We start from the raw sequence: 11,700 nt of genomic DNA, 5'->3' as shown, positions 1-11,700 counted from the left end.
AGAAGTCTGTATTCACTCCTCATCTGTTTTTCATTCTACAATAAGAAATGCGAGTACTACAGATTTAGTGTTGATTTTTAGGTCATGTTACAGTCTTATTTTGGAAACCAACTGCAGGGATTAATACCAGGTAACTAGGAGCGATACTTAGCTCTTCTAAGGATTTTGCAAATCCCTTTAACTGGTGTCATTATTGCATTTTACAGATGGAAAAAGTCAGACACAGAAGTGTGGAATAACCTGATAGAGGAGTTCCAGAGACAGGAACTGAACAGTCCCTGATTTCTTAAAGACAGGGTTAAATCATTGAGATGCCAACAACTGCAGAAATTAATGGTAGCATTGTTTAAAGAACCACGTGAAAGATGGAGAATAGCAGAAGACACCTCCCATCCACTTTAGTGAAGCCAAGATCTCACATGGGCATTGAGACTGACTATCAGTCAACTGCAGTTGACTCAGAAGAGATAGTCAACTGCACATGTAAAAATGACTGAAAGACGACCCTTTAGTTATGCTCTTCCAGGCAGTTCTAATCTCGAAGACTTACTATTTCAAAATAACTTTGATACACAGGGCAAACAGATAATGATGACTTCAGGATTAACAAGCTCTAGACAAAGAAGTAAGGCAAACATGAGAAAATAAATATAGAATTTGAGAGTTTTTGAGATTTTAAACAAATATGAAGATCGCAAATGAAAGTGAAATTATGATACATTTTCAGATAGAAATTTGATATTATAATGTATTGCAGGTTTTGACAACCCGAGTTTTGACTAGTTTACAAGATATTTTTTGTTTATGCTTTTATTTTACATGGTTTCATTCACCATATAGTCTAGCAAAATATAAATGCTCTATGTAAATGAGTGAGAAAAGATATTTGAGCTTTATACCTATGTCTTTATACTCAGCTCTTAAAGAGCACAGTGAACTACATTTCAGTATAAACATCGATCAAGATCCTTTTTTTCAAAGGTGTTTGTGTCAGACTGCGTTGCCTCAAAAATGATGAAATACTCCAGAAGTAAAATCACAGAAGACAAGCCATTAAACAAGGCAGCTGGACAAAATCTTCAGTAAATTAAAGAAATCAGAGTATGATATATATGTTTAGCATGTTCTGCTTTGTCCTGTTCATACAGTTTGAGGCCAGAATGATGGAACACTTAGCCTGACCTACTGGATATCCCTGGACACTAAATTTTACCTGTGGTAAAATTATTGGGACACCGTGTATTTTCCAGAGACATCTTGTTTTAGTAGGAGATTTTCAGAGAATAAAACACAGCTTCCTTCCACAATTTGTGCCAATGATTAGTCTCTCCCATCGATAACATTTTTTATTTGAATTTGTCCAACTTCAGCTTCCAGACACTGACTCTGTTATTCTTTTCCACTACAAGATTAAAGGGCCTTTTAGCTCCTAGTATTTTCCCCTATGAAGGTATGTATATGGTCTCATCAAGTTGCATCTCCTTTTGTAGTATGGTAAGTGGTCAGACATCTATTTATACGACCCTTAAATCAGCTTTGTGGCTCATCACTTCATTCTCACATTTTTCAGATGTGCCTGCCTTGTAGCCAGCCAGCATCCTATGGGGCAGCCTGGATGAAATAAAATCCCTTCTCATAGTTCACGAAGATGCTGGGCAACCAGTTGTTCGCGCGTCCAACACACGCTTCATTCGCGTCGCGTGAGCGCTTGTCTTTTTTAATCCAAGCCAAATCGAGCGATTTACCAAGTCCTACTTGGCACGCAAGGGGCGACAACTGAGGCTTTTTCACTCATGGGCGGGCTGGCAGCAGCGCCTCACGCCCCGCCGCACAACAAACCCTGGTGCCGGGCGGGTGGGCGTCCGTGAGGGGGTAAACGGGGACGCCTCGCTGGCTGGGGCCGAGCTGGGCGTTGACAGAAGCGGGGCCCGGGGAAGGGCGGGAGGAGAGCGGCTGCGGGGGCGGGCGGCCGCCTGAGGCTGTGGCGGCGGTGGCCGTGGGGCGGTGCCGGCCGGCGGGGCTGCCCCGGGAGGGCGGCCGGGGAGGGGTGCGGGGGTGTGACCGCCGGTGTGGCCGGTGCGCGGCGCCGCCTCCCCGCCGGGTCCCCTCCCTCCCACTGCCCTCGCAGCCGGGAGGCGGCGCGGAGGGACCCTGCGTGCGGTGCGGGCAGCTCCTGGCCCCAGCCAAGCCAAGCCAAGCCGAGCCTAGCTTAACCAAGCCGAGCCCCCACACCATGCCGGCCGCCGCGCCGACCCCGCTCCACCCCGCGGCGGGCTCCTGCTGCCACTGCGCCGGTGAGTGCCCCCTTCCCTCGGCCCTCTTCCCGGGGGGCAGCCCCCGCGCCGCAGTGCCGGACCCCCCTGCCCGACAGGTCGCCGGCTGGGGGAGCTCCTTTTGGGAGGAGGGGGCGAGCTGGGGGCGCCGCGCCCCGGCTGAGGGCGGCATGAGGCGGCTCCGGCGGCGAAAGTTCCTTTCCGGGATCTTGCGTGTCCGTGGGGTTGCGGTGAGCGAGGGAGGCTTTCGGTGGCCTTTGGGCTTGAAATGGGGGCTTGAGACTGACGGAGGAAGGTGCGATTCCTCTTGGCCGTGAGATTGAGGCGAGGGCTTTGGGAGGGAAGAGAGGTCCCCGAAGGCGCAAAGTTGGGGATGGTTGTTTCACCGTGTTCCTTTCATTACCTGTATTTTGTATTAAAGAGAAGCCTCCTCACCCTCCCTGTTTTGTATCGTCGCGGGGATTAGTGAAGTGGATTCGTTGGGAAGCAGAGCAAGGGGCTACGACTGCACGGAGAGCCAGTCCCTGCTGCTGGGTGGGTGTCAGGCCATCTGTGCCCCCTTCCCGAGACCACCTCAGCAGCCGTGCGATGTACCAGAGTAAGCTTTGAAGTCTGAGTCTGAAGTCAACTATTTGCTGTTCCAAAAGGCACGCAAGTGTCTTCTGTGCTGCCATAAAATTGAAGATTAGGAGTAACTTGCAGTCTTAATAGGCAGCATGAGTATAGTTCACTTGGAAAGGATGCTTTTGGGCTGCTGAGAGCACACCGATGCTGTGGCAGAAAAGTAAATAGCATTCAGTGTAAGGATTTTAAGCTGTTGCACAACTCTGTGTTAAAATGCGCTTGAGGTTGGTGAATTTTCCCTCAACTGGGAAATCACTACAGCTGGAGGTACACGGGTCACGGGCAGGGGCTCAAAGGGGGGGGAGGGCTGCTGTGTCAGGTGGGGATGCTGTGACATGTGGTAGCCAAACCTCTTTGGGGAAGAATGCTGGCTGTGCCCTTGCATCCCCTGACTTCCCCTATATCAGTTATGTTTGCTTCTATTTAATAACTGAACAGATATTTATAGGAAAACTATTCCATGACTTTTCACGGTGCAGTGTTATCTTCTGCCTTCCTCAGGGTACATTCAGTACACAAAGTCAGCAGGACTGGACGGGCCACTGGTTTGAGCTGATGGAACGGTTTTCAGGTTGAGAGAGATGCTGTGTTTGGGAACAACCCCATAAACTGAAGCTTTTGTTGTACTGTGTACTAAAGGGTTTTCTTTTTTAAAAAAAGCCCAAAGCCAACAAAACAAACCAACCTCTTGCAACACTGTAACAAGTTTCTAAAGCTTCTTCCTCTGAGCATTTAGATTGAAACCCATGCCGTGTGAGGGTATAAACTAAAAATTTATCACCAAATATGGTTCGTTATATATGCTTTTGCTGCTAACTTTACAAAGAAATAAAAATGTGCATATATGCAGGTCTGCATGCAAGTTTGTCTTCTCACCTCCTTGTTTCCTTATTCTTTAGCCCTCTTTTTTTCTCTTGATGCTTCTTGTGGTTTTTTATATGGTTTGAATGCAGTTTTGACACTTTGAAATGTTGGGAACCCAACAGACTCCTGAAAGAGCCAGCAAGTGAAATGAAGCTTACAAAACATATATTACAGCTACTTTATGTAGTAGAGGTGCAGTTGTTATAGCAATTCTATCATGCTCTTCTCAAGAGGTGGCTGCATTTTGTATCTCAGGAAGCCACCCTGCGGCTCTCCAGATAAAACTGATCCTGCTGAGTTAGTCTCTTTCTTGTAGTGTAATGGGTGTGGATGTCCTGAAATGGCATGACTTCTTCCATGAAAATTTTTGTAGGATGTTAGGACATGTCAGCTGAGAGTTAGCTTCTCATAAATCTCCATCTGTGGTTCATTAACCTGAATTGGTTAATTGGACTTAAACTGTGGGCAAAGATAAGATAACTTGGTTTAATTCAGGTTATTGGCAGCTGTTCAAGCCTCTGAATTTGAGCTGTGCTAAAGTTACCTCGTCTTTATAGTTTTTTTTATACTCAAGTTAATTACCTTGGACATGCTAACCTGACTTTTGAATGTATCTTTATCTGGTAGTGTCACTTACATTCTTTGTATCTGTCTGCACTGCTGCTTTTTCTAGTCATATTCTGCAGAGCGTCACAATTTTGGCATCAGCAGGATTTTCAGCATGTGGTGACTAAGGGAAGTTGTGTGGGATTCATTTCCCCATTTCTAAGATTACTTTGCTTAGTTTGTTTTCTGCAGAAACATCTATAGTTTTGTAGAAATAAGGAAAGTTCATGATCCTTCCTTCTTTTGCAACAGCTCTGGGGTGAATTGAGTTGGTTGCTGTCACTGCTTTTTCTCATTTCCTTTAATTTGATGATTCCTTGACATTTAACAACATTTGAAATTAGCGTTATATAGATTTTGTTGTAAATATAATTAGCATCAGAACATTATGGTGACTTTAGGAGCCTCGGTTAGATCTGATCCAGATCTCACTGAAGCTAATGTGAATCTTTTAATTAGCTTCAGTGCAACTTGGATCAGATCTGAAAATGTGGTAGTTGAAGAGGTGAATGTTACATTTCTCTTCTTAACAGTATACTGTTTTCCATGTTTTTCTCAATTTCAGGGTATGGAGTTTGTCCTTTTGTAGTCTTCCCTAGATTCTGGAAACAATGAAAAAAGGAGGGGGGGCTACTGCCTTGGTTGATTCTAATGTCAATGTGGAGTTTTGGTAATGCTTTCAAATTGTCCATCTTACCTAGCAGTAGCTTGCTTTCACTGCAAACGGAAGATATGTTTAGCATCTTCCCTCTGTTCTACCATTGTTTACTCAGTCTAATTACTGTAAGAATGCAAAACAATTATGTCATATATTCTTAGAAGAAGCTCTCAGTAGACATTGTATAAACACCATCTCCCACTCCATCAATATTGCTAGCCTGCACTTATTCTCCTGGTTTTAGTTTTCTCATGACCCCAAATAATGTAGTTAATGGAAATGCTGAGAAATGTCTGGTGGTGTGAAAATTGTGATCTTTCTGCTTTGTCATCATGCTTTTGAGTCTAATTAACACTGGCTTACATTTTTCCCGAGAAACCAATTTTCTTTTGTAAGTTCTGTGAAACAATTTATTTTGCAATGTTGACTTTCCTATATGAGTCTCTTCTGAAAAAGTGGTTCTGTAATAATGGGGTTGGGAATTCTACATTTATATGTGAGTTAACATCTACTAAATGTGCTATATTGCCAAAGAAAACTTTTGTCTGATTTCCCCTTTTGCAAACCAGACGGAGAATCAGACTCTGGCTGGGTCTTTCCTTTAGTTAGGCAACAAGGTTATTGGTAATAAAGGATCTGGAAGCTTAATTAAACTCTCAGTGACACCTCTGCAGGCTCTTCTTTTTTCACTGGGTTTGCTCAGTTGCAACTGATTAGTCATCAAGTTGAGATTTAGGAAACAACGCAAATAAAATCTCCCACAAGAAACACAATCCTGCTCCTTTGACTGAGGCATTGTTGGCTAACAGGACTAAAAAGCAGCTAAAAGCTTACTTTGTGATGAAACATGAATAATTAATTTGAAAGTATATGGTACTTCAAGAGTCAAGAGCATCAACGTGAAAGTGAAACTCCTTGTAGGCTGATCCTTTAGAAACACACTGAGGGCTTTGCCAGATGGATTCTGGCAAATACTGCAGTTGTGTAAGATGTTTTTGTTTCCCTCTGTCAGTTTGGTCCCTCTCCTGAAAGATTCTTGATGGAGGGTCCTGATCTGCAGAGCTGACTTTCCTGGTTACTGGGGCAGACCCTAAAGCAGTCAAACTGCAGAAAGTAGTCATGGCTTCTCCCAGTAAAATACACAGCCTGTCATCTTTGAAAGAAATTAAATAAATGAGCAGTTTCATAATATTCTTTTTTTGGTTTTATGCAACTTAAACTGAGCCTCACACCTCCAAAGGCACTGATTCATTTCACGTGCAGTCTTACATTTCACATAGTCTTTACAGATTATGCATCTGTATACATCTCTATAAGGCTTTCTTTATTCTTGCTTTTTAATTTGCTACCCTTAAAATGTCAGAAAGAAGATAATGAAAGTGGGGTTCTGCTCCAAAAAAAAAGTAAAAATTATGACACTTGTGAGTCATTATCAGACTCCATGAAATCTACCTTCATCTGCTGCTCTGGGGGTGATTCAGCTCAGTTTAACACTAACACATGGCAGTAACCATCTGTGTTTGCTGTAAATATTTTATTTTTTTAATTACAAATGGCTTGATTTAAAAAATCTGAAACTGAACAGTGGAGTGATTGTGGGCCTGCAGTGGGAAGGAGGTAAGCACCTGGGAAGGTAATTTTTGCCCAACCACTGTTGCCAGGTTAGAAAGGGAAGTGTAACACAGAGAGCAAACCAGACTTCCCTGTAGCAGTCTGGGTGCTGCTGCTCCACTGTGGGGGGACCTGGGCAGGAGAGGGCCAGCACAGACTGCAAAGGGAGTCTGAACATTTAGGGAAGGAGAAGGGGGGACAAATAGACTAAGAAAATTCCAAGTTTATCTCCTTTGAGGAGAAAGAAGGAAGAGTGGCTGTGAAATGTCACTTATCCATTGGGATTCTCATACACTAAATATGGCCATTGGGATCCTGGGCCTCCCATGTGCATTTCTCTGTGGGATGACTCTCACATTGGGACTGGGAGCAGAGGGGTCATCCATCCTCAGAACGGAAAATCCAGAGTTCACATAGCCATAGCTAGGGCTCCAATGGGGAGGGGCTCTGTCTCCATCTCTCTGCTGAAGTCCAGCCAGCTGCAATGTTTTCCCATCAGACTGTCATTCTAGATAGTCCTTCCCATCCTAGGAACTCCTTTGCTACAGCATCTGCTGACTTCAGCTGCTCTGGTGCTCTTTGTCCTCTAGGATCTCCCATTAACTCAGAGGTTTGTGTCCCAAAACTGGCAGTGATAAGGGAGTGAGATAAACAGGCAGGGAGAAGGAATTAGACTCACTTCTTTCTTTCTAGAGTGAAAGACTGGGGAAGGATGAGAATGGGTGTTTATGGGACTGAAAGATTTGAAGAGCTCGTTTCCAGTTTGCATGACACAATGTATGTTTATTCTTAAAATAAAAAGCAGGTATGTTGAAGGTCTGCAAAATTTTGAAGTCATCTTGCCTGCCCTTATATGAGGACAGGGAGTGGGTACAAAGGTGTGCATCTTCCATACTCTTGCACTCTAGGTGTAGCTGCTAAGGACATTTTCTCTCCCTGCAGTTGACACTTTGGCAGCTCACCTAATGGGACCAGACATATTTGGCCGGGAGAATGTTTAGTTCTGTTGGCGACATGTGGGACAGAAGGAAGCCAACTTGACACACAGCTGAGTTTACAGGGCTGACAGTTAAAGGAAAAATAATGATATTGCATGCAAATTTAAGCATGCTTGATGTGAAATTGTGAAAGATAATGAACTTGTAATCCCATCATACTAACTTTTTATGATCTTTTAGGGCTAAAACTATATATTTATGAGATAGAGAGATTATTCTGATTTTTTTTTTTTTTTTGGTATGCGAGCCCAAATTAGTTTTTCTTCAGTGAACTTAGAATACTGTCTGAACTGCTGAGTGATTTTAATTCTCTAAAAATTGGGTTAGACTGTCTCAGCAATTGATCTCCACTACACTAGTGCAAATTGGACATGAATGTGCTGGCATGAGTATGACTGGAGATGCCCATTAGGGTAGCATAAAAGATGTTACAGAAATTAAAATCATTCCCTCCTTATAATTTATTTTTCATTGTTACAGTATTAAAACTGTTTTTGAAAGATTCCAGCTGATAAATTGTATTTGTAATATTGAACATGGTTTTGTTTTCTTTCTGCTCCAGTAGCTAATGCAGATAAGAATTCATGCAAATACCATGATGAGGGTTTGTGGGTTTTTTTTAGTGTAATTGAATAAAATACACTTTGGCTGTCTAAAAATACTTTGACTGTGCTCCTTTTATTTGGCTTAGTAAGCCATGGTTTTATACAATATGATTTACAATAATATTTTATTGCAAAGTATATTTTATAACTGCCTTACCATCAAATGTATTCTGAACACGTAAGGTTTGTTCAATGTATTTCTTCAATGTATTAAAAAAATGCATTTCTATGAGGCCATGTGACAAAATCAAGCCTTTATGATTATTGATTAGGACTGCTATCCCCCCACCCCATGTTCCTGTGTATTAAGATATGCACATTAATTACATTTTCAGATACTGCTTTTACTATCCCCAAGGGCTATGGCTCCATCAGTGTATGTGATGGGCAGAGCGTATCTAATGAGCACCTACTTACTGTTTACCCTGGCTCTTCATGCCTCCTGCTATGTGTTTTCTGAACCCTGCTGTTAATACAGGCTTATTAACTTGAGGGCTTTTCTGTCATGGTTATTGCTGCAGTAGCAAACATGGATTAGCCTATCTGCAACACCTGTAAAGAGAGGGCATGTACTGCATTCAGCAGGAGTCATGGTGCAAAAAATAAAATCAAAAGTACTTTAATCTGTGGAAGAAAGCAACTTGACATGCCCGGTTCCTGAATTTTGGGATGACTTAGCATTGTCTATGTGTTGTGTTGTGTTACCTTGTCTGAAGTACCTCTTCTAGTATATGCCCTTGCAGCTGTGAGCACTGAGCAGGTTTGCAGATCAGGTCTCAGAATGTTCTTTTGGGTACCAGACTGTAATCTTCTCTGAGAAATCTAGATTAAGTTGATTGCTTTGAAACTCAATGGAATTGGTTGAGACAAAAACAATTCTTCAGGGCTGCACTGCCTTAAGCGAAGAAATTATTCTTCCTATAGTTTTTCACACACATTTCAGCTCTTCTAGTTACTCTTTTTTTTCCCCAACACAGTCCTTTAATCTAGTTTACTTGTAAAAGAGGATCTGCTGTACCCTGGAGTAGACATAGGAAAAACTGTATACACTTCTTAATTGTCTTGTATGGAAGGAGGAAGTAATTTCAAAAAGTAGAATGGTTTGGTTGGAAGGGACCTCAAAGATCATATAGTTCCAACCCCTCTGATGTGGGCAGGGATCTTACACTACACCAGGTTGTTCAGAGCCCCATCTAACCTTGCCTTGAACATTGCCAGTGATGGGGCACCCACAACTTCTCTGAACAACCTGTACTCTCACAGTAAAAATTTCTTCCTCATATCTAATCTAAATCTCTCCTCTTTCAGTTTATCACACCTCATCCTATCACACCATGATCTTGTAAAATGTCCTTCTCCAGCTCTTTTCTAGGCCCCTTTAGGTGCTGGAAGGCTGCTCCAAGGTGTCCCCAGAACTGCCTTCTTCCCCAGTCTGAAAACCCCCAACTCTCTCAGTCTCTCTTCATATGAGAGGTGCTTCAGCCTTTTGATCATCTTCATGGCCCTCCTGTGGACTTGCTCCAGCAGGTCCACATCCTTCATATGTTGGGGGCCCCAGAGCAAGATGCAGTACTTCATGTGGGGGTCTCATGATAGTGGAGTTGTGGGGAAGAATTGTTTCCCTTGACCTGCTAGCCACACTTCTTTTGATACACAGGATATGACTGATAACTTTTTCTCCTGTTTTACTGATGAGCTTGCGAAGGTTCTTTTAATGTAGTCAGCTGTTTATGTGCATGTAGCTCTTCCTGTTCTTTAAAAAAATGTAAATTAAGGTGAACTAATATGGCAAGTGACAACAAAAGCACGTATGTGTCCTTTATGGATACTGCAAAGGAGCAGACCATGCAAGGATAGTTCTATTGCTGACTTCCAATCCTATCCTTTGTCTAAGTTTGGCATTCTGCCTAACTTCTTGATCCATTCTTATTCTCACCCTCACATTTTACTGCTTCCCTATTACACTCTCCATCTGCTTCCACTGTGTCTGTAAAGTTCAGGGAAATTGCTATCAGACAGTATCAAAGTTCATAGGAACTGCTGTCAGATAGTGCCTGACTATGGCACTATTTGCTTCATTCCCTGCGGTCTGTCCCAGTCCCTCTTAAAACTTCTTTTCTCTTATCCTCCCTGTCCAGTTCTTCACTATGTTTCTTTTTTTCAGTTTCAGTTTTATACCTCTGAGCTGTGTGAGCCTTTGGAGCTTGCTAAGCCTGGAACTAGCAGCAACTGTCCTGCTACATCTGACGCTGTCTTAATCCAGTTCTTTCTGAAATTTGAGTTTCTTTTTCTACTAAGTATTTTATCTGTTCAAAACTGATACAAGCGTGTGTGTCTGTCATTGTTGCTGAAATAACCACCAGCTCTGACTCAAACAAAACCTCTTCCTTAAGATGCTGTACAGCATGGCAAGGAGGCGAGGATGAGCATCAGGGAAGGAGAGGGTGCTACAGAGGTTCCTCAGAGAAAAATTTACCAATGGTGTTTCCAACACTAGGGCTGTAGATAATGCCCATGTAAAATTTACTTGCTGTAAAAGAACACTTGTGATCATGTTTTGTTTCCATGTATCTAATTTAGTGAATTGAGACTCGCCACACTGCTACTTCAGTCTTGGGCACTAACAGTGTACACTAGCCCTGGAAGTTGCAACTTTTAATAATTTACAGCAAGGAGAGGAGATCAAGATGGCATGTTTCTAGAGGACTCGGATTGCATCCTGGGGCCAACTGCTGATGCACACTGGTAACCTGTGTGAGAGCTACATGCTTGGCTGCTCTCAGTTCAATGCCAGAAACATTCTTGACACTCAAGTACTTGAAGACACTTGTTAGTATGGTGACATGAACTAAATGTTTTTGGTTCCAAGTAAGATTATTCTTTTTTTTTTTAGGTTTTTTTTGTTTGTTTGTTTGTTTTAATTACTCAGCAGGAATTTCTAGGGCTTAAGGAATAAACAGGCATTTGTGCTGTTGTTCTTTCCCATCCCATTAAAGCAGTGTTTTGTTTATCCTGTATTTGTTTTTCCTATATTGAGACCAACACATCAAAACAACTCCCAGATATACGGTTTCTGTCATGTGCAACTTTAGTTGTGTGAAGAATACTGCTAATGATTTGGGGCGTTTTCACAGTTGCTTTTGTAAGTGGAAGCCTTCTAAAGAAGTTGCAGGGTTTAAATAACACCATCTTATTCACAGAAAGCAATGCCATACCTAGATCTTATTTCAATGCTGCCTTCTGTTTTAAATTGTGTTGTAAAACTCCTTTTAAAAATTTAATTCCACTTCAACCTGTGAGTTGATAGCAGAATTAGCTGCTGGGTAAACCATTCAGTTAATTACTGAAACTGTAATCTCAAGCAGGAGAGCCAAGAAGAACTCAAGATGAAGAAAAACTTATAGACTGGTCAAGGGAAGGGATAAGTTTTGAAAGACAAATGGCAGCAATACATTTTTAAT

The 11,700-nt window shown here is 42.4% G+C and overlaps 1 protein-coding gene across 1 annotated transcript in view; it reads left to right on the top strand.

The window, feature by feature from the left end:
* The first annotated feature begins 2,021 nt into the window (after positions 1-2,021).
* DCLK3 (doublecortin like kinase 3) overlaps positions 2,022-11,700 on the top strand; it is a 31,534-nt gene continuing 21,855 nt past the window's right edge. Inside the window, exon 1 of the mRNA XM_064669787.1 lies at positions 2,022-2,294. Within this exon, the coding sequence (XP_064525857.1) occupies positions 2,234-2,294 (61 nt within the window). The 5' untranslated portion in view covers positions 2,022-2,233. The remainder of the gene's footprint in view (positions 2,295-11,700) is intronic.

This window comes from Pseudopipra pipra, chromosome 1 (genome assembly GCF_036250125.1).
Source record: "Pseudopipra pipra isolate bDixPip1 chromosome 1, bDixPip1.hap1, whole genome shotgun sequence".
Classification (NCBI taxonomy): domain Eukaryota; kingdom Metazoa; phylum Chordata; class Aves; order Passeriformes; family Pipridae; genus Pseudopipra; species Pseudopipra pipra.
The sequence above is the reverse complement of the archived record's forward strand: the minus strand, read 5'-3'. Positions and strand labels throughout refer to the sequence as shown.